This window comes from Exserohilum turcica (assembly GCF_000359705.1).
Source record: "Exserohilum turcica Et28A unplaced genomic scaffold SETTUscaffold_1, whole genome shotgun sequence".
Classification (NCBI taxonomy): Eukaryota; Fungi; Ascomycota; class Dothideomycetes; order Pleosporales; family Pleosporaceae; genus Exserohilum; species Exserohilum turcicum.
Genome location: NW_007359914.1, coordinates 2,111,326 through 2,135,711, shown reverse-complemented (window position 1 = coordinate 2,135,711; position 24,386 = coordinate 2,111,326). Strand labels below are relative to the sequence as shown.

Genomic DNA, 24,386 nt, shown 5'->3' with positions numbered 1-24,386 from the left:
CTGCAGATAGACACCATGTCTGAAGTCGCAAACTCGACCACACCCGTCCAGGACGGTGCTGACGCCAACGGCGCTCAAATCAACACCAACGTCGCTGCTGCTCAGGGCGAAGCCCCCACGCCCACCTCTGCCGCCCCCGCCCACAACCAGAACTCGGCCTCGCTCTATGTCGGAGAACTCGACCCCTCCGTCACCGAGGCCATGCTCTTCGAGCTGTTCTCCTCCATTGGCCAAGTCGCTTCCATCCGTGTCTGCCGTGACGCTGTTACCCGTCGCTCGCTCGGTTACGCCTATGTTAACTACAACAGCTCTGAGGACGGCGAGAAGGCCCTCGAGGAGTTGAACTACACTGTTATCAAGGGCAAGCCGTGCCGCATCATGTGGTCTCAGCGCGACCCCGCTCTGCGCAAGACTGGCCAGGGCAACGTCTTCATCAAGAACCTGGACCACGCTATCGACAACAAGGCGCTCCACGACACGTTTGCCGCTTTTGGTAACATTCTCAGCTGCAAGGTTGCTCAGGACGAGCTCGGCAACTCAAAGGGCTATGGATTCGTACACTACGAGACTGCCGAGGCCGCTAACAACGCCATCAAGCACGTCAACGGCATGTTGCTGAACGAGAAGAAGGTTTTTGTCGGCCACCACATCCCCAAGAAGGAGCGCATGAGTAAGTTCGAGGAGATGAAGGCCAACTTCACCAACATCTACGTCAAGAACATTGACCTCGACGTCTCTGACGAGGAGTTCCGTGAGCTCTTTGAGAAGCACGGTGACATCACATCTGCCTCCATTGCTCGCGACGAGCAGGGCAAGAGCCGCGGGTTCGGTTTTGTCAACTACATCAAGCACGAGGCTGCTTCTGCCGCCGTCGACGCCCTCAACGACACCGACTTCCGTGGTCAGAAGCTCTATGTCGGCCGCGCGCAAAAGAAGCATGAGCGTGAGGAGGAGCTGCGCAAGCAGTACGAGGCTGCTCGTCTCGAGAAGCAGTCCAAGTACCAGGGTGTCAACCTGTACATCAAGAACCTCAACGACGATGTCGACGACGAGAAGCTGCGCGACATGTTCACTCCTTTCGGTACCATCACCTCCGCCAAGGTCATGCGCGATGCCATGCCCGCTGAGCGCTCCGAGACCCCTGCCGACGAGAAGAAGGAGGAGTCCAAGGAGGAGTCCAAGGATGCCGAGAATGCCGAAGAGTCCAAGGACGGCTCTGACGACAAGGGCGAGAACAAGCCCGGCGAGAAGGTGACCATCAAGGGTGAGAAGAAGATTCTCGGTAAGAGCAAGGGCTTCGGTTTCGTCTGCTTCAGCAACCCCGATGAGGCTACCAAGGCCGTCACCGAGATGAACCAGAAGATGATTGAGGGCAAGCCCCTTTACGTCGCCCTTGCCCAGCGCAAGGATGTTCGCAAGAACCAGCTCGAGGCTACTATCCAGGCTCGCAACCAGCTCCGCATGCAGCAGCAACAGCAGCAGCAGTTTGGTGGTATTCCTCAGATGTTCATCGCACCTGGCCAGCAGCCCATGATGTTCCCCGCTGGCGGCCGTGGTCAGATGCCCTTCCCTGCCGGTATGCCCGGCCAACAAGGTGGCCGTGGCGCTGGCTTCCCCGCTGGCATGCCTGGCCAGCAAGGTGGTCGCGGCGGTCCCAACGGCCAGCAGATGCCTCCTATGTACATGCCACCCGGCATGGCTCCTGGTGCTTTCCCTCCTTACATGAACCAGCAGTACATGCAACTGGCACAGGCCGCACAGCAGGCCATGGGTGGACGTGGTGGCCGTGGCGGTGTTCCCATGGCTCCTATGCCCGGTATGCCTCAGGTCCCCATGGCTGGCGGTCCTGGTATGCGCGGCGGTCAGGGCTTCCCTCCTCAGGGTGCTGGTCGCGGCGGCATGCCCCAGGGCGGCCGACCTGGTCAGTCTCCCATGCCCGGCTATCCTCAGGGCGGACGCGGCGGTCCCGCTGGCGCTGGTGTCGACATGAGCGCTCTGAGCGGTGCTGCTCCCGGTCAGCAGAAGCAAATGCTCGGTGAGGCTCTCTACCCCAAGATTGCTGAGATGCAGCCCGAGCTTGCTGGCAAGATCACCGGTATGCTTCTCGAGATGGACAACAGTGAGCTGATCAACCTGTACGTATCCCCTTACCCGTCTTTCAACTGTCTGTCATACTAACGTACCTAGCACTTCGGACGAGGCTGCCCTGCGCGCCAAGGTTGACGAGGCTATGAGCGTCTATGACGAATACGTCAAGAACAAAGAGGGTGAGCCTGAGAAGGAAGCCCCCAAGGAAGAGTCCAAAGAGGAGAAGGCTTAAACCTCTTTCTAGTTGCCTACGAGTAGGGTTCGGTCCTCGATTCTCTCGAACGGCAGCAAGTTATGATGGTCGCATGATTTCCTTGAACGGCGAACGGCGCATGGGTAATGGTTTTCTCACGACACGGGATGGCTTTCATGACCGATTGTACCCCAAAAGTTCCTTACGATTCGATGTCCCCTTTTACATTGTCGGCTTATCTTGAAACTCGAGGTAAGTCGACTACGATACCTCTTCTGACGACTGACTCCTTGATTGGAATGTCGGACGTCATCAACAGCATCGCCCAAACTCAACATTCACGAGCTTGTGGGCGATTTACCTCTGCATGATCTTCTACCCCCCCTTCTTCTTTTTTTTCCGGGTTATTCTCCTTATGTATGATAGACGGCACTCTGTCTCCGACGACATGACATCGGTGTGGATGTGTGGTGGGACTTTGTTCGCGCAAGCAGTTTGATACCTCATGAGCCCGGCTCCCACGACGGCTGGGCTGGCTTTCAACGTTCGGGGATTTTTGGAGTCTCTGATTCGCAATGAGAATGTGGTTATGGATGGTGGAAACGGGGTGGATGTTATGGTGGATGTGGACAGTGTTTAACGAGTGTTCGATACCATGTACGGTACAGACTGGATAGCTCAAAGGGAGATGGTGTGTGTGTTATGAGTGGTGGGGTAAGATCTTAAGGAATAATACCTTATACCCGAATAGATCTTGCAAGCATCTTGCTCATACAGTCCATGTGTCTTGAGGTGAAACTTGATGTTGACTGACTGACATTTGATTTATGGGTGTGCAAAGGAGACGGACACAGCTTGGAGTCTCTTTCTCATCACACAAAGCAGTACGTGGGCATCGAACAATCATAGAATTACTGCTACGTACGTTGTTACATTGCACAAGTACAATCCTAAGCTTTCGCATAGCCGTCTGCATTACAATCCAAGACTTACTTTTGAACATTGGTAGCACTCACTCGCCTACTGTTGGTACTTCTTGTGTGCATCAATGACCTTTTGCACCTCGCCTTCCGAGCCCAGGAAGATACCCGATCGGTCGTGAATGTGCTCGGGCACCACTTCGAGCATACGCTGCATCTTGCTGTTTACAGCCATACCGCCAGCTGCATTGTGCGTTAGCATCCTGTACATATATAATAAAAAAAATAGGAAAGAGGAGCAATATATATATATATATATATATACATATATATAGGGGGAGCGTACCATTCTCAAAAACCATGGCCATTGGAGCACACTCGTACAGAATACGAAGTTTGCCCTTGGGAGACTTCTTGTCAGCGGGGTAAGCAAAGATGCCTCCGTACAGCAGTGTTCGGTAAGCGTCTGCGACCATGGAGCCAATGTATCGTGCGCTGTAGGGCTTTCCGCCCTCAGCGGGGTTCTTCAAGCTCTCGCACCAGTCCTTGACGGGCTGCTCCCAGTACAAGCTGTTTCCCTCGTTGACCGAGTAGATTGACCTTGATTTGGGGACGCGCATGTTGGGGTGTGTGAGGATGAACTCGCCAAAGGCGTTGTCGAGCGTGAAGCCGTTGACGTTGCCGCCCTTCATGGTGATGACCAATTGGGCAGACGCGCCGTACATGGTGAAGCCCGAGGCCACCATCTCGGTGCCCGGGAGCAGAAGCTCCTCCTTTGTGCCCTTGGAGTCCTCGGGTAGCTTGTAAACGGCGAAAATGGTGCCGACCGACACTCCGGCGTCGAGGTTGGACGATCCGTCAATGGGATCGCAGGCGACGGCGTAGCGGGCGTTGGGGTGCTCGTGGAAAACGATGGCTTCTTCTTGCTCTTCGGAAATGAGGAGGCGCACGCGACCAGACGACCGCATGGCGCTGATGAAGAGCTCATCGCCAATTACGTCGAGCTTCTTCTGGTCGTCGCCCGTCGTGTTGGATGTGCCTTGGAGACCCGTGAGCTGCTCGGATTAGTCTTTTTCTGGTCATTGTAGAGTGTGGGCAAAGGTGCCTACGTTGATCAATGTCGCTCTCCGGATGTAGTAGGAAATACTCTTAAAGGCGAATTGGAGAGCGTGGCATAGCAATCTATAGGGGATACTGTTAGTTTTTTCCGGGGCCAAAAAACCCATGTGGTGAATTGACGCACGTGAAGTCTCCGGTCGCTTCCTTGACCTTTGTTTGTTCCTCGGTAAGGAATCGTGTGAGAGTGATGATGTCGGTGTTGATCTTCTCACCAGCACCGCCCTCGCCGTTGGAAGCCATTGTGGGTATATGTGTGTGTGATATGCTGCTATTCAGGGTGGTGGGGTAATGCTCCAAGATGGTGAGCAAAGCTGTACCGGAAAAACTTGGGGAAATGGGAAAGACGGATATGGGGAATGGACAAGTTGAGGGGAGGATGGTGAAAAGCTGTCAGGCCCAACTGAAGCGAAAAGCGGAACTGAGGTTTTGTTATGAAGTCAGGGTGGGTAGAGTCGGACAGGCGGACCACACTTGTATGGCATTTGTTTGGCGAGCCAGCGAGCCGTAGCCAGCCCTCGGCAAGTCATCGGGCATCACAAGCACCTTCACGATACTTGTCCAGTCGCGTGGGCCAGCGTCTGGGGACCGAAGGAAGACCGAGGAAGGACACGAGACGGTCTGGCCAGTGTCGACGAGAGCGGGCGGCCGTCGCGGGCGGGCGAAGGCGGGCGACGACGGCCATGGACGCGCTTGAGAGCGGGAGCGCGTGGTACGCAGCTATGATGCATGTGCGGAGGCGCAAAAGTGGAGGGGCCAGCGACGAGGGGCGAGGGGTCGGCGCCGCAGCGGGTTTAGTGGGGTTCGCCCGCTGTCCCGCCCACTCTGACGTCGTCCCGACATTTTCCGAGCCGCGGACTTGAACATGGCCTCGCGCCCGCCACGTGACGCTGCGATATTCCCGCACGCCGTCCAGCCCATGGTCATACATAACCACAACGTAAGAAACCCCGCTTTTAATACTACATGTGGTAAACCTACACTCGTAGCGATGAAAACAATATGCCCGACAGAAACAATCCTCCACGGCCCAGGCTGCCTAGGCCTCCATCCGCTTCACTCGACTCCACGACATCGCACGAAGGGGAATCAACCAATGCAACCAAACCGTGATCCGAAGCTCTCCTACACGTCTAAGCCCATGTCTACTCGCTCTTCAGCTTGTCCTGCTTGACCGTGAAAGCCATGTCCAGCAGCGCCTTCTCCTCGTTCTTATGCGACGTCTTGAGTCCAGTCGCCACAGACGCACTGGGGTTGCGTCCCGCGTACATGACGTGCCGCCTGTTGTGGTGCTGCGTCTCGTTGAGCAGAGTCTCGATCCTGGGCTGTGTGAAGCTCCAAGCACCCGCATTGAGCGGCTCCTCTTGACACCAGATGATGTTCTGTGCGTTGGGGTACGAGTCGAGGTTGTTCTTGAGCTGCTGCCAGGGGAAGGGGTTGAGCTGCTCAATGCGCGTAATCGCAACGTCCCTCTCGCCACGAGCCTCGCGCTCCTTGACCAGCGCCGCGTACACCTGGCCCGTGCAGATGATGACGCGGTTGATGCCCTCGTGTGATTCAATCTCTCCGCTGGCGTGCGCCGGGTCCTCGATGATCCACTGGAAGTGCGAGTCTCCCGTGAACTCATCAATGCTCGAGCGTGCAATCGGGTGGCGAAGCAGCGACTTGGAGAAGAACAAGATGAGCGGCTTGCGGAACTGACGGTTCATCTGGCGACGGAGAAGGTGGAACAGGTTAGAGGGCTTGGTCGTGTAGGCAATCTGCATGTTGCAGTCCTGGTGCTGGCGCTCAAGCTTCTCTGGCGATGGGAAGATGCGCGGGTCCTCGTTGCACAGCTGCAGGTAGCGCTCCAGGCGTCCCGAAGAATGTTCAGGGCCCTGACCATCGTAACCGTGCGGCAAGCTCATGACGAGACCGGAACGCTGGAGCCACTTGACTTCACCCGAAGCAATGAACTGGTCGATGATGACCTGAGCCGTGTTGGCAAAGTCACCAAACTGAGCCTCCCACATGACGAGCGCGTTGGGCGACGATAGCGAGTATCCGTACTCAAAACCGAGCCTAATATCAATTAGCTTACTGTATCCATCACCAGAACATTGTCGCCACTTACACTCCGTATTCACTGAGGGAAGAGTTGGAAATGGTAAAGGTTGCTTGGTCCTGGCTGAGGTTCTGTAGAGGCGTGTACGTCTTCTCCGTCTCCTGGTCGTGGAGCACAGCGTGACGCTGAGAAAAGGTTCCACGCTCCACATCCTGTCCAGAAACGCGGACATGGTGGCCTTCCATGCAGAGACTTCCAAACGCAAGTGCTTCTGCCGTCGCCATGTCAATGTTCTGGCCGTCCATAACGGTCTTGGTGCGGCCGGCCAAGATACGCTTCAAGTTCTTGTGTACGTTAAAGTCCTCTGGTGCTTCGCCAATGACTTTGGCAATGTGCTTCAGCTGATCCTCCTCAATGGCAGTTGGCAGATGAGGGAGCACCTCGGTGGCGAGCTCCTTGGGTGTCTTGAAGCCGTTCCATGCCGAGGTGAGCCATTCTCGCGAGTTGGGAACATAGTCTTTGCTGCGGCTGAAGCTCTCGTCCAGCATGCCCCAGACCCAGGCCTTGTGCTCGTCAATGTCCTCCTTGGTGAAGGTCTTTTCTTCGAGGAGCTTCTTGGTGTAGATGTCCAATGTCGGTGGTTGTTGCGAGATCTTCTTGTACATGAGGGGCTGGGTGAAGAAGGGCTGGTCGGTTTCGTTGTGTCCCTGTTTCCTGTAGCAAACCATGTCGATGACTACGTCCTTCTTGAACTCGGCGCGGAAGTCGGCGGCAAGCTGGCAAACAAAGTTGACAGCCTCGACATCATCGCTGTTGACGTGGAACACAGGTGCATCAATCGCCTTGGCAATGTCAGAGCAGTAGGGGGTAGAACGCGAAAACCTGGGGTCAGTGGTGAAACCAATCTGGTTGTTGACAACAATGTGGATGGTTCCGCCAGTGTGGTAGCTGGGCAGCTGGTGGAAGCCCATGGTTTCATACACAACGCCCTGCGCAGCAAAAGCGGCATCACCGTGCAGAAGAACACCCATGGCACTGGCGGCATCCTTCTCGTCGTTGTTGTAGTGCAGAATAGCGCGAGTCTTTCCGAGTACAACTGGGTCCTCAGCCTCAAGATGGGACGGGTTGGCGACAAGAGAGAGCTGCACGCGCTTTCCAGAAGGCGTGGGGCGCTCAAAGTTCATACCCAAGTGGTACTTGACGTCACCCGAACCCTCTTCGCTGGCCTCAGCAGTACCGGCAAACTCACTAAAAATAGACTCGTTGGGCTTCCTGACAACGTTGGAGAGCACGTTGAGGCGACCACGGTGAGGCATGCCAATGACAATGTCCTTGACGCCAAAGTCGACGCTTCGGTCAATCAGGGCCTTCATTCCGGGAATCAAACTCTCACCACCCTCAAGACCGAATCGCTTGTCGTTGGGGTACTTTGTGGCCAGGAAGGCCTCAAAGTTGGTACCCCAGATGAGGCGGTCCAGGATGCGGCGCTTCTCATCGACAGAGTACTTGAAGGGCGTGGGCACCTCGATTCGCTCACGCAGCCAGTCGCACTGCTCCCTGTCTGGGATGTGGATGTATTCAATTCCGTACGAGCCGCAGTACAGACGCTCGCAGGCATCAATGATCTCCTTGAGCTTCATCTTCTTGCGGCTCTCGGTCCTGAAGCGCGGCAGGATACCCGGGCCGAGCTCGATCTCCTGCTCCAGGTCCTTGTCCGTGAAGTTGTAGTGCGACAGCTCGAGCTCGCGGGGCTTGTTGTAGCCAAAAGACTCGGCCTCTGAGCGAATGCCCAGCGGGTCAATCTTGGCCTTGTGGTGGCCTCGGGCCTGGTACGCGCGCACGAGCAGCTGGACCTTGAGATGGTTCATGATCTCTGTGCCCTCGGCCGCGGCCATGCCCATTCCCGGCCGGACGGCGGCACCCTGGGGCGAGCTCATGATGGTGGGCGGCGGCTGGAAGGCTTGCGACACGGGCATGTCGCCATGCTCCATGTTCTGGAAGTAGACCTGCCATGAGTAGTGGACGCTCTGGGGGTCATGCTTCCATTGCATGTACATGGCATCAATGTAGTTGGCTGTGTTGCCCTGGAGGAACGAGTCGTTGGGGTCCTATGCCGTCATAGTTAGCCATGACCGAAGATTTTGAAGCGGCAGTTGGAGCACCACGCACAACGCCTTTGCTGGTCTCCTCGGACGAGACGGCATACTGGCGACGCTGCGCAAGCGCAAGCGGGCGGCGACATGTCGAAATGGCAGTTCTCGAGGGCTGTGCGAGCGAGGTGAAGGATGCTCGCGCTGAGGCGCTCGGCAGCTGGCGAGAGCACTGGCGCAGAGTGTTGCGCAACATGGTGGATTAGGATGTCAGAGCGAGGGAGGGGAGGCGTGTCATCCAAGCAGACAATGGGGACAGAAGAGAGCTTCTGTGGAGGCAGTGTGCCGTACAAAGTGAGCAAGCCGCCATGGCCAGGGCACATGGGTAGGGCCCCGTGTTCCGCACTAGTGCCCTGTGCATCGAGGAGGGCACGCTGCAGCGCCCGGGAAAGGCCTCAACGTCAAATGCCTCAAACACCCGCTGTCTGGGCCAAGTGTGCCTGTCTAGCTGCGAAGCTGCAGTGCTGCGCTGCCATTCGTGGTGTTGCAGCCCGCACGACTGTCTGCCCGCGTGCCTCTGCGGCGTCCTGTGTGTTTGCTGCCCGCAATATTGGCCACGGCAAGGCGAATGGCCATGGGGACACACGGCACTCGCGGCAGCAGCCAATGGCAGGCGGCGTCTTATGTAATACGGCTGCAGCACTGGTCGTGTGGGCCGGATATGTATCCGCTGCGCCAGGAGTGCGTCAAACGGCTTGGCTTACACGCTGCCATGGCCATGTGCTCCCCTCGGGCACTGCCTCTTGACCTCCTTCTCCGCTGTGGCTGCAATGCTCTGCTTGGCCAGCGCTGCATAGCGAGGACAGGAAACGAGATCCTCCGCCGGCATCGCCCTTGTCAGCTCCGTCCCGCTCCGTACATGCTGGCTGGCGGCCGGAATGCTGCAGCAGCGCCATCACACTAAGTACGGCATAGACGCGTGCGGCGTAGGGCAAAAGCAGCCCTAGGCGTGTGTAGGGACAGGCCGCTGATGCGTGATCACGTGCCACGCGTGAATCTGGGGAAGCCTAAACCAGACTAGCGTACTTGAGCCGCGTCAGACGGACAAGGACCGTGGATGAGCCTCATTCACCTCCGCCGCCGCCCCTCCTACCGCCATGGTCGACGCCGCCGCTCAGTACAAGAAGCAGGACGGCACCGTCTCCATTTCTGACAATGGCAAAACGGTCGCCTGGACGTCTGCCACCGGCGCGCTTCCTCCGCTGTCCATAGCCATTGCAGACATTGCAAGTAAGCCTACGCCTGCGCCTCGCCAAACAAACCCTCCAGGCCGCTGACCTGTACCCAGATCTGCAGCAAACTCCCGTCACTGCCGCCAAAGCCTCGATCAAGATTGTCGTCAAGGAGCCGTCGCCGCAAGCTGGCAACCACACCCTCACCTTCACCTCCGCCGCCGCTCGCGACGACCAGCAAACCATAACCAGCACGCTGCGCAAATGGATTGAAAGCTCCAAGCAACAAGCCGCGCCTTCGCCAGCACCTGCTGCGCCCAAGGCTGATGGCAGCCAGGGCGGCGGCGCATCTGCTGCCATGGCCATGGCCCAAACAGTAGCAGCCGCGGGCAAAAGCAACGAAGAGACTTACGACGATGCAAAGCTGCTTGCCGATACAGCGCTGCAAATGTCGCTGCTGAACTCAAGCCCGGCGCTTCGCCAGCGCTTCGACCGCGCTCTCCTCGAGAAACCCGACTCCGTCTCCGTCTTGCAATTCTCCATGCAATTTTGGTCGACTCGGGTGCATATGCTGAGGTCGCACGCGACAGAGAGGTCTCAGGCCACGGGTACCTACAACGTGCTGTCGGTCATAAAGTCAAAGTCGGTCAACGGCACTCTGATGCTCAACTTGACAAAAGAGCAAATCGAGCTCCTCTTCAGGCAGCACCCCATAGTCCTGAAAGCATACAACGAAAACGTCCCCCCACTGACCGAAGGCGACTTTTGGGAAAGATTCTTCCACAGCCGCTTGATGAAGAAACTCAAGGGCGAGCGCATCCAAGAAAAAGACGTGCTTGACCCGAAACTGGACAAATACCTAAGCTACGACGAAACGGCAGATAGCTATCAGGATCTGCTTGCTGCCTCGATACCACACTTCATCAATATCGAGGCAAACGAGAACAATCACAGCCAGAAGCAGGGCAACCGGCCCGACTTCACCATGAATCCGGCTCATTACGAAAAAGCGCCAATCCTCCGAGTCCTGAATCGCATGAGCGAGAAAATGATGAAGGAAGTGCCGCCTTCGGATGCAAATCCCCATGGACCAGCCGGAGTCGATGAGGAAACATACAAAGAGTTGCAATTGCGTGACCTACAGCTTGCAGACGACGATAACAGGGTTGTGCTCAAAGTGCATGATCAAAGCCGCTTCTTCTCAGCTGGACAAAGTGTGCATGCGTCGACTAGCGCTGCGACGTACACCAAGCGAACTCCGGCGCAAGCACTGTCTACTCTACAACGAGACCTTGGCAGGTTTGAGGGGAACACTGGTCAAACTTCGAAAGTGGATCTCCACTCTGTCATTGAAATCAATGATCAAAGTAGTAGTGATGAGGAGGGCTCTGCTCCTAGAAAGGCAAAAGTTGGCAGTAAATCGTCACGCAAAGCAGCTTCTTCGCAAGTCATGGCAGCTCTCAAGAAACGACGCCTGCATAACGATGACTTGTCGTCCTCAAAGTCCACTGCCACGAGCGAGCGAGCGAGAGAACTACACTTGTCCGAGGCTGTTCTTGACAATCTCACCATGACCCACAATACCACGGTCGAATTCTTGCATTACTTCTGGGCTGTCTTCTACTCGGGAGACCCCGACCGCGCAAATGAGGTTGCCAGGCTGATTGAAACACTCGACAAGTCGCTTGATCGCATCAAGGCCGTTGCTGACATGGCCGAAGCAGAGCGGGTAGCTAGGGTCGAGCAGGCCAGGAGAGAAAATGAGTATTCCAACCAACGAGAAAGAAAGAAGCGAAAGTTCGACCCGGAGGCCATTAGAGGAGGAGCAAAGGCCGTCAATAAGATTGTGGATCCTTTACTCCGAGCGATCGAGGCCGCGCGCAGTCAGTACCAAAAAGCACTCAAAGAGCAAGTAGCCCGTGCTTCGTCAAATGGAACGACTTGAGCTGGCTTGCTGGGCGCATTCTCTTACGGGGACGATGTTCTCCATGATTTTGCATAGCGAAAGGAGTTAGGGGATATAAGCAGTATAGAGATAAGATAGGCAATTGGATATCGTTATGAAAGGGTGGACAGCGCATCATGTTTGCGTGTTCCCAATTCGGTCAACCACCTCTTCAGTGTAATATATCAAAAAATGCAAAAACCTTGGTGATGCTGTAATCTACCTGCTAGCAACTCCTTGTGTGCAATACTGTAGCGCCGATTGATGTGCATGGTGACATCGGATTGGTGGGGCTGAGTGAAGTGAAGCGGAAAGCCCCAGATGCATTCATTGTTGTAACATGCTTGCAAGAATGCCAAAAGCTTGTCGTGCTGGACACCATCCCTCATGACTGAACATGTCGTATCCAAGATTCAATACGCCTTGCTGGCTCTAGCACGGCACCTCTAGCACCAGGTTTCGAGCTCCGACCATCCATCGTGCCTTCCAAAGTAGATTATCGACACCTGCCAGTTCGGAGGACTTCGGCACTTCCTAGGCCCCTAGTCGGGGATTTCGCCCCACTTAACGCGTCGCTCAACCATCTTCCTCGAGAAGCTTATTCCCACCACGCCTGTCATGGTATTGGTAGAGTATGGGGGGAGCAGTCAAAGTCACGGCCATGGAGAGGACGTGTGAGTCAATATTACGTAAGAAGCATTAGAGAGGATGGTTCCTTCCAGAGCGAGCGACCGCAGCCAAACACACCACCGATAAACATACAGCAAGAGGGTCCATTGACATGACCATGAATCCACGGCGAAGGAAATGTGCCAGATATTGAGAGACAAATGAAAGAGAAGGAACAAACAATGGCCGCTAGTGTAAGATGAGAGAAGACAAGAAAGAAGATAGCACGGCAACACGGGCATTTCCTGACATTTACAAAGAAAGGTGCCGTTGCGGAAACATATAAAGGGACGAGGATGGATCGCTCATGTCGATTCGTACAAGATTGAGACGGTATTGGCGTTCATCGCCGGAAATGGTCGCGTGCTGGATCGTAATACGGTTGTGTTCCTATGGCTCGTCAGTGAGAACACAGAGACAGAAGCACTGGAATTGTTCGATGCGTCAAATTCAAGCTGGGGGACTTACCGGCTCGGCCTGGACTATTGCTGCTGCTTGCATGCCTTTCTCTTGGTCTGTTGTCCCTACAAAAGCCATGAGCATTGCCGTCCATCCAGAAGCTGTTCTTGACCGACATACCTGTATCGAAAGCTATGCCAAAGGTACCACCTAGCGACCCAGTTCTCTTCGGCGACTGCGGTTCTGTAGTAGCCCATGTAATAGTATGGGCGTGTCTCGGCGCAAGCATCGCGAACGACCATCAATACGTATGAATGCTTTGCCGTCTCGGAAATCTCGTCCCATCTATAAGGCTCGGCCACGGAGGGATCCGCCTTGGACTGCTCTGTCAAATTGTACGGATTACTGCTCAAGGCGTCTCGAGCCAGCTCGGCCTCTTTCTGTACGAGTTGATCAGTAGTGGTCTGCTGGATATGACTCGCACACTTACAAGGAGTAGCTTATGGATTTGGTCAGTAAGACCTAGTCGAGCGCAGATGGCACTCTTGTCGGCGCTCTGAGGAAGAGGGGGCATTGACATCTCCGGCAGTGTCTTTTCCACGATTAGATCTACCACGGCAACGACAGGAACACAGAAACCCAGGGTGAAAGCTTGTGGCTGAGGTACGGGTGCTGACGGTGTATTTTGTCTTTATACTCGGAGCCAGGATGCTGGCTGGGAAGCTGGAAGATCACATCGAGTCGCCGTCACGTGACAATTGGGCACCATTATCCCACTTTCTTGTCGTAACATGGTGCATAAGCCACAGCGATAGGGACGCGGGATGTGCTAAGCTTCCTTGCTTGAGGGATACCGACTCATCCCACCACTACTCGCTCGGGCCGGGGCGCCATTTCGTTAACGCGACTACGTACGCAACCGCAAATCTTAGCTTGTTGCCTGGCTTGCGCCGATCCGTTGACAGGGTGGGTCACCTGGCTCTCGCGTATGTTCCCGTACGGACGGTAACGGTAAGAAGCAGTATGGTAAAACCGCCGCTCTGATTTGTCGCAGGGGCACCGCTTCACATACACTGGCTGGGTAGCGCTGGCACAATGGTCTGCAGATCTCTCAATATCTGCCATCCTTCTTTGCATGCGCCATCTGGAACAGCATGTGCTGGCCTTGCTTCTCAAGGCAATGCCTGGCATTGTACGTTTTGGGCTGCCGCTTAGCCATGATGCTACGAGGCTAAAAGCTCCCTACTGGCATGAGCACTGGTCCGAGGCTGGGAAGAACAAGCAAACAGTGCCATCAAATGTATGGCTGAGTCTCAAGCCCATTGATTTGCAACGGCCAATTAAGTGTGCGATGATAGGGTTCAAGACACCAGCTCGTCGCTTCCACGCATTTTTGAATCTTTGGCTCTAGGCGATGCCGAAAAGGCCAGGATTTGGGTTCTCTGGACGCGAATTCGGACGCCCAGAAACAGTAGGGCCGAACCTAATCAAGTCCTTGTGGGGAGGGGAGGATGTGAAATCAGTCCACATGTACAGTGTGGTGGATCGTGCCCCGCAAGATAGAGTATGCCGGCCTCGCGCTTGCATGATGGTGGGCGTCGTCACGGCTACGAATTCCACGAGTCAGATATCATGATCAATTGGTAGGTACAAAGGCGTCCAATACATTCTGGTCAGAAGCTGTTGTATTTCGTCGAGGGTACAAGCGATGGCATGGAAGCCACCACCATTGACTAAAGTGGCCTGACAAGCCGTACGAGCACGCTCGTGTATTTTAGGACCGAAATAAATATGGCGTTTGGAGATGGCCATGCGCAATGCACACCCTGCGAACATGGCAGCTTCTGGAAGCTTACAATCGAAGGATTTCCCGCGGCACTATGTCCTGCATGGCCCAGCAACAGGTTAAAGTCACCTAGGTACAGGTAATTACGAAGCATTGGCAATGGCGGGTTGAGCACACGGGTTACGGGTGCTGAATAGTGAATGCTAATACCATACCGATTAGAGACGAGTGATATTTGCCTCTGGCGTCTTCACACCACACTGGCCTCGACAATCCACCATTTCGCAGCTCTTTTTTCTTCTCCAGTAGCTGCTATGCATGCACGAGGCTTACTGGACGACGGCTTAACCGGCACCTTGACCACGAGCCGGCCTCGTGCGCGAATCAGTGATAAGCCACAAGCGTTCGGCATACAGCCTACTGACGCGGATTTTGATACAAAGTTTGGAGGCTCGGGGACTACGACCTGCGCTGACCGTTTACGGATCCTCTGTATTATTGGCTTGGCTCCAAACTGTCCACAGACTGCAGTGGAGGCTTGTGGAGCAACGTGGCAAGGGGTATATGCTATCAGCTGGGCTGTGTCCACGGTCTAGCTCAAGAGGCGGCTACAGTCGCCGATACGCCCTGCTGCCGACGCCAGACTGGGCCAACCGCAGGTGCCGCACGTTGAAGTCCAGCCAACGTGTGGTTTTTGACGCCACATGCGGGTTTTTGGGGAATGCCATCACTCCTTCCGCTTTGGTCGGCAGAACAGGTACAAGACGAGAAAGCGTCGACCCACTTTGCTGGCATAGGCGGCGGTGTTGGAGGGGCGCGGCTCTTTTGGCGGATGAAGACCAGGTCCGTAGCCTGCGCTTTGCAGGGGGGGCACGACGGCAGACGCTACCTATACAAGGGTCCCATCCTGGTTCCGCCTCGACGCGACGCCATATTGATAGTCTCTTAGGGGGGGAGGGAGGGGGATGGGGAGAACCGTCATCCATGCGGGCTCTTGGAACCCTCGCAGGCCTGGATGAGCTGCTTGGTTGATCGGCATGATCTGCTGCTTGCCAGCGACTCGAGCCTGGATTTGCCTTGGAGGAGGCGTCGAGATGCTCGGTGCCGTGTGCATCATGCTGCCACAGGCAAGCAACCTTGGCGAGAAGAAAAATAAAGGCCCATGGGCAGGCGTGCGGGGAGGAGCAAGCCCGGATATCGAGACCAAGAAGGGGGTCTTGCTTTTTGCCAGGTGGTTTGCAACCATCGGAAACGTCTTGGGTATTGGGGAGGGGGGGGGACAGCCCGTGAGCGGAGCATTTTGATTGGCCTGCCGTCTTGCATAGACTGCCGAGTCAGATATCTTCCTCTCGCTTGCGCACCGCAGACACGCAAACGGAGCCTTTGGCCTGAAGCGGCCGCCTACGATGGTCACACACAGAAGCTGGCGCGCTTGGCTTCACGTGCGGATCGATTCACCCTGCGCAATGCCTCTACAGCGCCACGCCCGCCGCTTGGGGAGCAGGCGCCGGCTGAACAACGGCAGCTACCTATTTCCAACGTCGGGAAGGGCGTTGAGGGGGACGGGTGCAGGCTCGCTGCACTACCTTAGGCCACGACTGTGTGTGTGCTGTTTATTCATTCACCGGGTCCCACATTTGCATGCATCCGACGATGATCTAAGCATCGATCGCATCTCATCCTGGACATCAACATCGATGACATGGCATGAGCATGATGGCTACCACTACCTACCAACCCAGCAACCCCAGTCTACTGGATCGCATCAACACCCCGAACCCAGCGTACCGAGCTAGCTCTGCGCAGCGCACTTTGCACCCTGCTGCAACAGGTGGACCCCAAGGAGCGAACGCGAATCCGTATGGCGCTCCATCGCCTCATGCATTCCCTCGAGATCCTCTCGCCTATCACAGAGCCGTGGGCGACACATGCTCATCACATCCACAAGCGAGCAGCCAACAAGGCTTTCCACCGCCCAATGATGGTTGCAACCACGATTTCACATCCGAGGCAGAAGACGTCCAGGACTGCCGAAACCAACAGCATGCAAGAGGTCGCGCGGTGCCCTACAATCTTGCCGTGCGGCTCGCAAATCGATCCAATGGCGCTCCACTCGCCACAATTGTTGAGCAAGGTTCCTACTCCACGCTAAACTCTCGAGGCTCCAGGCTCAGTGTTGGTCCTTTTCCTTCGCTGCGTGTGGCGGAAAATACCTCGCCAGGTCGTCGTGCGTCGCTCAAGGTTTCGCCTAGTCCGGATGACCATGCTCTCGAGCGTATTGCGGAAGACGCCCACATTGAGCGAGTGCTGGATTCGACCACTCGAACGCCCTGCAAGCCATATAACAAGGATTCCGATGCCTTGTTTCCGGTAGACAAGGTCACCACTCCTTCAATGCACAGCACTCTGGACCACCCGCAAACCACTCAATATCAGACGGGAGAAATGAAGCGTAATGAGATAACCAGTAATTCCAAGGGATTTTTCCGCGGTGTCCTTCACAACGTCCGGGCTGCTTCGCGGACACGGTCTCGGTCGTCGTCAGCGCACACGTCCACTGCTGAACATCACGAACCTCGGCCGGAGACGACCGACGATGGCCCAAATAGCCATGGATACGCTTTAGAGATGCGCCTCCAAGACAATGACAGGCTGAGTACGCCACTTTGTGTGCCCATGACGCCCAAAGGCGTGACTCTATCATCAGCTCCTGAGCATCACAACAGGGATGTCCGGACCCTGACAGCAGATTGTGCGCGTTCAGCTCGTCTAGACTTTCCTTTGCACCAGGATCTAGAGCATCCCTTGCCAATTCAGAACCGCCCTGTGGCCATGTCTCAGTTATCAGAACCATTGACTGCAACGCGCTTATACCAACGGGCATGCTCTGTGCGTCTTGTACACCCCGAAGCACGAGACGAGTTTCAGAATGGTGGTCGCGATGATATCTCCATTCTCTCAGCCAAAAGCGGCAATCCCAACCCAAACGGGAAAGACTTTTATGGGTTGTCTGCTTCAAGCAAGGCCACTTATTCATTCACAGGAGAAGATCGCAACAAGGAAACGAGTCAAAATGCTAGTTTCTGTAGTACTGTGTCAACATCATATTCCGGCACAGTGGTTGGTGTAGATATCGATCTTCAACACGACTTCCCTTATCCGATACCTCGCTCGCGTTCATCAACACCTGTAGCACAATCATGGTTTACACCGCAGATGGCGGAGCTGGAGCGACAGGTTTCAGCAACCGAGTCTCCTGAAGCCAAGCGAGTACACAGAGCAGAACCGTCACGACGCTCTATTACCTCATCTGCTCTAACAACTCTATTGCCTATTGCTGCAGCCTCGGGCATTATTCGTCCGAACTATGAGACACCGAAAATATCTTTCTTCTCGCCATCTGGCAACCTAATCCAACCAGAGGGTAGTTCCACACCTGGCACTACGAGCGCTTCCGAGTTTGGCGGCTCGCCTATTGTGAACGCATCTACTTGTAGCAAGCCAACCTCGGCTTCCTACAGTGTATTTCCAGCAACATGTTTACCCCCAAGGCCCTCCCTGAAGCCTATGACTACGCCACCTACGTCCTCAGTACCCCTTCCAGCACATTTGCGGCACTATCACAATTACAGACATCCCGAAAAATCGCAGATCAATTCTGGGACAGAGTGTGGAGAGTCATTCATTGTCGTCGCTGCCGAGGTAAAAGGATGTGACGGTATCGTGCGGACTAATACACTTTCCACTCACCCCCAGGAGCGCAGATCGTGTGAAGAGACAAAAGCATGCCCGCGGTACAAGAGGCATAGATCTGCAGGAATTCTCGTCCAAAAACTTAGATATGAGGCGAACTCACGCAAAAACCGGTTGATCACAGCTGTTCTCGCCAGCACGACTGCAAAAGGAAGGATCCTTCACAGGAGAAACTCACCAACCACGCACGGTAGCATATTACACGAACAGAAAAGTGTAGATGCCGTAACTTCGGGCAATAAGCGCGCGAGTATCCGACACACCAGACCAAAACGCAACACTGGATTCTTCGGTCCGGCAGCCGGGCATTTTCTGCGGATCTGCTTCTGTCAACCATATGACGGCGCAGGGAAGCCAACCCATGACATGGCTGGGAGAACCTTGTGCATGAGAAAACAGTCTAGCGTTAGGCACGGCAAGTCGAAGAAGGAAAGCCCTCGTAGACACGGGAAGGACGTGGATGTAGACGCCGTTCTACCCAACGCCCGGGTCGTCACGGGAGCCGACTGCAAAAAGAGCAGCATCAACAGTGCCCGCAAGCGCATGAGGGTACGCAGGGAACAGGGCGGTTCAACCCTCAGTCCAAACCACCTCGCCAGACTGCAAGGTGATGGCGCCACGGACGCGGGCGTTGCGGCGAGGGCCGCTACCGTCAGCAGATCATCACCAGGGTAGACGTGATCGGCAGCCAGCAGCGACAAATGCGATGCAAATGTTGTACTGAGAAACCCTCGCTGCTCGGCTCGTTGCCGGCCTGTGCATTGCAACGTTTTCTGTCTGAACCAAACGGGGGGTCAATCACTTCTGCTAGATTAGGCATCTTTCGAGTCATGATCGACATAAAACTGGCTTTGTTGATCGTCCTCCCATCTCCCCCTCTTTTTCTTCCAAGAAAAGCACCCAAATCTCGGTATTTTTTTTTAGTGCTCTTATGCATTTACGAAAAAAAGGATAGCCAGTATACAATGCATACATTATGATAAGAGGTGTGTGGGCCGGGTACACGACGAGTATGGCAAGTGATCAGATAGAAAGTAAAACAAAACAAAAATGGCTATGATCGACATGTCTTTTCAGACGTTTGTTTTCCCCCCATGTGCTGTGTTTTCTTTCCTCTTTCTTTCTCAACGCGCATATGTGTATGTAGAGTCGATATTTTTTCGCAAATCACGCCCCCCACCCCCCGGATATATGTGGGCATGTGACGGTTCTGACAGAGGGCAAGGAAATATCAAGAAGGATTTTTCTCTTGTTTTTTGTTTTTTTTTTGAGGAAGGGAAAGGACCCTTGTTTCGGGATTATCTTGCCTCCATGTGTACTGTATGTATCACGCTCTGTTAATGGACCGAGTAACATCATTTTTTCACCTACCCTTAATTTGGCACGATCGTCTCGTCGACAAACCACCTGCACCTTTTAGCTGCGGATCCCCATGGGCGACGGTAGGGGCTGGGGGGGGCGCGTACCCGGGCGTGATCAAAGTCATCCCGTCACTGGTTACGTCACTGTGCATCTGAATCCAGATAGGACGTAGCCAATGTACGTAGCGATTGGGATCTTCCTTCTTTCTCTCTGTCTCCCCACCACCCCTCGCCCTCGACCCCAGCCCGCGTGAATCCCTTCGCATCACGTGCCGTGCTTTTGTGGTGGTGGGAAAAACATGTTGCTGACCACCCTCATTCTCTCGGCCTCCATCACCACCAATATCAATACTAATGCCCACTTTGTCGCAAAACTAAACCATATTGGCAACACACCAATCAGCAAGCAGCATACTTGACAAACAAAAGTTGGAGAGACGCGTGTAGTGCAGGTACAGGCAAAAAAGACCAAAAAGTGGGTCGTGTGTAATGCGGACTGGCGTAAGTAGGTGTACATACACCTGCTTGAAGCTGGATGTGGGAGTGGGAGTGCGCGCGTGTACCCCCCTCACCCCCCCTAATCAGAGAAAGAGAAGGATTAGTGCCAATTCCTCCCCCCCCCTCCTCCACAGGGGGGGGGGGAACGAGCTTGGACAACCGCTAAGTACCTTGATGCAGGCACACACACCCACACATGCACAGCAACGAAAAAAGTAAAGAAAGCCCGAAGAGACGAGAAGAAAAAGCAAAAAAATCAAATCAAATAACAATTGCAAGTGGGTAAAACCAAAAAGGAGAGAATCCAGGATTCCAGTTCGGGGTTCCGTCACGTACATTACATGTATGCAGCAGGATCCGTGCGCGCTTACATACATACATACATGTCCTACTTAGTGTATGTACGTACTTAAACGGTTTACATACGCGGGGAGGATTTTTTTTTCTTGGAGGGGCAGCTCGGGTTTGTAATTCCGCGACTCCATCTCCTAGCTGATTGACTAGTCGTTGGTTTGTAGTTTGCATACACCTAGCCTGCCGTAAACGAGATTCTTGTTACTACGCGTGCTTGCCTTGCTCTTGGCTTCTTCTTCTCTCTTTTTTGGGTGCACCTTGCGTATATGCGTCTGCGTTGTTCTCTGTGATAATCATGGTGGAGGTTATACGCGAGCAAGGAAGGAGAAAAATATACTTGAACGTACATGTGACATGGGCAAGATGATGACGGGACGTTTCCGTGTTGTTTACATCATAATAAGGTGGGTGGGCGGATGCGGATGAGTAGCGGGAGGCTGGCTGCGCGTGGTGGTGGCGACCCCGAGCATGCACATGTCCACGGACGTAACCGCTTGTATCCCGCCGGGTCGTTTATTTTTCTCGCTCTACACGCTAGCGAGGCGAAGGATGAGTGTGAGAGAATGTGTGGGTGTGTGAGGGAGAGATAAAGAGAGAAAGAGGGTGCGAGGTCAATGCGTTGTCGTCGTCGTCGTCTCACGGCAAACACTACTTTTCCCCCCCGGATTGCGGATAAAGAAATTCTTGGGCTTGCTGTGTACGGTGAGAGTGCACCTGCCAGGGCGCAGTCTATGCGGTAAACTATACTGGGTCGGGTAGAGAGTGTGGCTGTGGCTCTGGGCTGGTCAAAGTGCTGCCATAAGTGTTGCCATGTCCTTCGGCAAAGCATCCAAATCGACTCATTATCCATGGCTAGCTGAGAGAATGTGTATCTTGTTGCACTGTAGCTGATGAAGACCTATCAGGCCATAAAGTGCGACAAGCGAACGACTATGCATGGGGGAAGAAAGAGAGAGAAAGACGGGGGGCAAGAAAGGATCTTTGGTTGTATACATTACTTTTTGCCGAGCGGATGTTGAGGGCCGGCAGCGGCATCGCCGACATACTAAGGAAATGCAACTCCCGGACCCGACTTCGAGTCGTTACACGGCACGACGAGGGTAAGTGTAGCCGTCTAAACCCTGCTTGTCATGCCTGTCACACCAGTCACACCAGTCGCGCCCTTGCTGTGACCTGTTACCGATCAATGCCTGCTGCCTCACTCGTGCGTTATCGAACCATGGGCCCGGTAACGCACCTGCAGAACGCAGCCCCGTTCTAGATTGAAGGACATGGAAATCCTTACAGCTTGGCCCATTTCCTATTTCGACCCTGTGTGCATATTGTCATGAGCGCATAAAGAAGAAAAAGGAATGCCGTAGATCACCGTACACCTATTGTGGCTTCGCTGCACCCTGCATACCAGGATAGGCGAGGAGGTTGTCGATCAATTTTACTCGATGCCGTGCATTGGCGTGGTATTTAAACGGTACGCGATTGAATCAAGGAGGGGGGGTCTAAGAGCCTCCGCGGAGTGGCGATTAGCTTTAGTGTCGTGTGGCTTAGTACGGGTTGCTCGACTTGTCAGCCCAGAGGTCTCTCCAAAACTGCTTGAAGCCATACTGCTTCTCGCGCCGCTCATCTCGTACTCGGACAGGCCCACCAATGATGTTATCGAGAACGCTCTTTTGGCCAGAGGTGTATCCAGTTTCTGCCTTCTTGGGTGGTCTGCGTGTGCGCTCAATGATGGCTGCAGCGAGCTGAGGTGCAACATCGGCAAAGCACGAGTTCAGCTCGCGTTGAAGATTGAAGTAGGGCCTTTTAGCTAGCTCCGGTGCTTGCAAGTTGTAGCTTCGTGCCTTGTCGTTGAGATCCTTGATTGCAACAGCCAGGTAGCTGCCTTCGATCCGCTCCCAATCCGGGTCGCGGAAGGGATACGGTGCTGGAGGTACTGAAGCTTCAGGGGTTTGGACTGGCACCTCCATGGTTTGCGTAGAGATCTCTTCGACTGAACCCACAGAACGATTCTGCGCCACGGCTTCTGGGGAAGCATCAAGCGTGACTACCTCAGCTACCACCTCTTCTGTAACCACTGGTCCGCCGTTGGATCCTTCAGCTGGCGGAGATACTTTCAATTCCCCTGACAGAAAAATCTGTGACATGTGTCCACCTTCATTGGTTGTTGTAAGAGTTACCCGCTTCTTCTTTAACGGATTCACCATAAGTTCCGCTTTGGCGTATGCCTCGGCTCTCTTGACTTGTTCTACCAGCGAGCCGCCTTTGCTAGCTATCATACGTGCCGCGTGTCTCTTCCAGTCTGCACGTAAGCGAGTTCTAAATTTACTCACTGCTGATGTGAGTTCCTGTTGTTTCTCGATCCAAGGCGGCACGATCTCTTGCTTTTGGATAATCTTATTCATCAAGTACTCGGTTGTATCGATGAATGGACTTGAAGCGTTGTAATCTCGTTCCACGTTGGCATTTCTCCCACGAGGAATATTTTTGAACTGTCCACGAGCGATTGCATCTTCGATTCTCTTATTCGCAAGCGATGCAAGTCCTTGTATGGTTCCAGGAACAATGGCACGCGCACCAGGCTCGAATCGTTCTTTGAGCTCTTGAAGCCGCCTCTCACGTTCTGCAGCATCAATATCCCCATTTTCCACCAATGTCGCATACACAGAGCTCCTGTCGCGTGCATTCGCCAATCGCAAGCCACGGCCCTCCTTACTACGTCTGTGACCGGTATCGATTGATTGTGGTGGTTGTACACCAGGTATTTTCGGTGGGCGACCCATTCGCATAGGTTTGTGGGCGTCGTTGAGCATACGCAAGCTGGCATCGTGGATAGACTCGGTGCCAGTCCATACGTCGGCTGTGGCAAGGTCGCGCGTGTGGCGAGAGGCAGACGTGGGCAATTCTGCTTCAGACGATCTGAGATTCGCGGCAGCAATTCTCTGCTCCAACTGCGCCTTGAGTTCCGGACTGAACCCTGCCTCCTCCACAGCTTTGATGGCACCATGTCCGCCAGACTCCAGGGCTTCTTCGCTCATGTCCCGTAATCGCCGCGTGAGTGCTCCCTCTTCCTTCTCTTCTTTCACCTCTGCAGCTCCATTTGATACCTCCGAATTCTCAATTGCGCTTTCGCCATTCTGTGTATCATTGTTCTGTGTTGCTGCCTGTCCATAGCACCTCACATGCCCCCCCGCGGCGGCTCGAACAGGGGCGAAGACATATGATCCTCGTTTTGCGCGCAGGCAGCCTGCGCAGATATATCGTCGGGGGTACGCGGATACGGGCATACAGGGAGCTTGGACCAAGAATTGTGTCGTTGTGAGAAATTGTGCCTGGATGCGAAAAGTTGAAAGACGGCAAGTCATTCACGTCATGAACCACGGTTGTAGCCAACTGCGAGGCTTAACTAGCCCCACCACAAAGTGCGCGCGACCACAAAGTGCGCGCGCGCCTTACAACCACCTCAACCTCAACGCGTCGTATCCCCACCACCATGGCTAATATTGAGGCTGCGCTTGCAGCTATTAATGCCCTAGGACCTGATGAGCCTTTTTCGTATACAGATATTGCAAAAAAATATGGTGTTGTTCGATCTACGCTTACCCGAAGACACCAAGGCCTACACGCCTCACGCGCGATAGGTGGCCAAAAACGGCAGCTCCTCCACCCACAGCAGGAGCAGGCCCTAATCGCCTATATCAATCGACTAACAGATAGAGGCTTACCACCTACTCAGCCAATGATACGCAATTTTGCCTCACAGATCGCCAAGACTGAGGTTGGAGTACACTGGGCTAGTCGCTTCGTCCAGCGCTATCCTGATCAACTTACCTCAAGGTGGGCAAAAGGCCTTGATAACTGTCGCCACAAAGCAGATTCAAGAAGCAAATACAACCTCTACTTTAGCCTCCTACGCGATAAAATTAATCAATATCACGTCGAGG

The 24,386-nt window shown here is 54.4% G+C and overlaps 8 protein-coding genes across 8 annotated transcripts; 4 read left to right on the top strand and 4 right to left on the bottom strand.

Annotated features, from left to right (window-relative positions):
* Positions 1 to 15: 15 nt before the first annotated feature.
* On the top strand, positions 16 to 2,320 carry SETTUDRAFT_152841 (uncharacterized protein; the record flags this gene model as incomplete). The annotated part of the gene is made up of 2 exons (XM_008022668.1): positions 16 to 2,135; positions 2,188 to 2,320. The coding sequence occupies 2 exons, from the start codon at positions 16 to 18 to the stop codon at positions 2,318 to 2,320; spliced, it is 2,253 nt and encodes a 750-aa protein (XP_008020859.1).
* Positions 2,321 to 3,171: 851 nt separating this feature from the next.
* Positions 3,172 to 4,600, bottom strand: SETTUDRAFT_162378 (uncharacterized protein). Its single transcript, XM_008022667.1, has 4 exons — positions 4,445 to 4,600; positions 4,311 to 4,383; positions 3,548 to 4,256; positions 3,172 to 3,444 (listed from the first exon to the last, which is right to left on the bottom strand). Exons 1-4 carry the CDS (start codon positions 4,558 to 4,560, stop codon positions 3,302 to 3,304), a joined length of 1,041 nt encoding a protein of 346 aa, XP_008020858.1. The 5' UTR covers positions 4,561 to 4,600; the 3' UTR covers positions 3,172 to 3,301.
* Positions 4,601 to 5,266: 666 nt separating this feature from the next.
* On the bottom strand, positions 5,267 to 8,748 carry SETTUDRAFT_40748 (uncharacterized protein). Its single transcript, XM_008022095.1, has 3 exons — positions 8,531 to 8,748; positions 6,431 to 8,469; positions 5,267 to 6,378 (listed from the first exon to the last, which is right to left on the bottom strand). The coding sequence occupies exons 1-3, from the start codon at positions 8,705 to 8,707 to the stop codon at positions 5,463 to 5,465; spliced, it is 3,132 nt and encodes a 1,043-aa protein (XP_008020286.1). The 5' UTR covers positions 8,708 to 8,748; the 3' UTR covers positions 5,267 to 5,462.
* An 860-nt stretch (positions 8,749 to 9,608) lies between these two features.
* Positions 9,609 to 11,628, top strand: SETTUDRAFT_84995 (uncharacterized protein; the record flags this gene model as incomplete). Its single annotated transcript, XM_008022179.1, has 2 exons — positions 9,609 to 9,741; positions 9,800 to 11,628. 2 exons carry the CDS (start codon positions 9,609 to 9,611, stop codon positions 11,626 to 11,628), a joined length of 1,962 nt encoding a protein of 653 aa, XP_008020370.1.
* Positions 11,629 to 12,875: 1,247 nt separating this feature from the next.
* SETTUDRAFT_81842 (uncharacterized protein) lies at positions 12,876 to 13,276 on the bottom strand (the record flags this gene model as incomplete). The annotated part of the gene is made up of 2 exons (XM_008022151.1): positions 12,876 to 13,136; positions 13,187 to 13,276. Coding segments are annotated over 2 exons (351 nt in total), but the record flags the coding sequence as incomplete, so codon positions are not given.
* A 2,922-nt stretch (positions 13,277 to 16,198) lies between these two features.
* SETTUDRAFT_85005 (uncharacterized protein) lies at positions 16,199 to 18,910 on the top strand (the record flags this gene model as incomplete). The annotated part of the gene is made up of 2 exons (XM_008022180.1): positions 16,199 to 17,417; positions 17,445 to 18,910. The coding sequence occupies 2 exons, from the start codon at positions 16,199 to 16,201 to the stop codon at positions 18,908 to 18,910; spliced, it is 2,685 nt and encodes an 894-aa protein (XP_008020371.1).
* A 3,079-nt stretch (positions 18,911 to 21,989) lies between these two features.
* SETTUDRAFT_86971 (uncharacterized protein) lies at positions 21,990 to 23,480 on the bottom strand (the record flags this gene model as incomplete). The annotated part of the gene is made up of 1 exon (XM_008022304.1): positions 21,990 to 23,480. One exon carries the CDS (start codon positions 23,478 to 23,480, stop codon positions 21,990 to 21,992), a length of 1,491 nt encoding a protein of 496 aa, XP_008020495.1.
* A 455-nt stretch (positions 23,481 to 23,935) lies between these two features.
* SETTUDRAFT_79802 (uncharacterized protein) lies at positions 23,936 to 24,385 on the top strand (the record flags this gene model as incomplete). Its single annotated transcript, XM_008022147.1, has 1 exon — positions 23,936 to 24,385. A coding segment is annotated over one exon (450 nt), but the record flags the coding sequence as incomplete, so codon positions are not given.
* Position 24,386: the final 1 nt, after the last annotated feature.

Excerpts from the sequence above, each read along its gene's own strand:
- SETTUDRAFT_162378 (XM_008022667.1), bottom strand. The coding sequence starts at position 4,560 with ATGGCTTCCAACGGCGAGGGCGGTGCTGGTGAGAAGATCAACACCGAC. Across the intron at positions 4,384-4,444 it reads GAAGCGACCGGAGACTTCAC|ATTGCTATGCCACGCTCTCC; the intron begins GTGCGTCAATTC and ends TATCCCCTATAG. Across the intron at positions 4,257-4,310 it reads GGAGAGCGACATTGATCAAC|CTCACGGGTCTCCAAGGCAC; the intron begins GTAGGCACCTTT and ends TAATCCGAGCAG.
- SETTUDRAFT_40748 (XM_008022095.1), bottom strand. The coding sequence starts at position 8,707 with ATGTTGCGCAACACTCTGCGCCAGTGCTCTCGCCAGCTGCCGAGCGCC. Across the intron at positions 8,470-8,530 it reads AGGAGACCAGCAAAGGCGTT|GACCCCAACGACTCGTTCCT; the intron begins GTGCGTGGTGCT and ends ATGACGGCATAG. Across the intron at positions 6,379-6,430 it reads TCCCTCAGTGAATACGGAGT|GCTCGGTTTTGAGTACGGAT; the intron begins GTAAGTGGCGAC and ends AATTGATATTAG.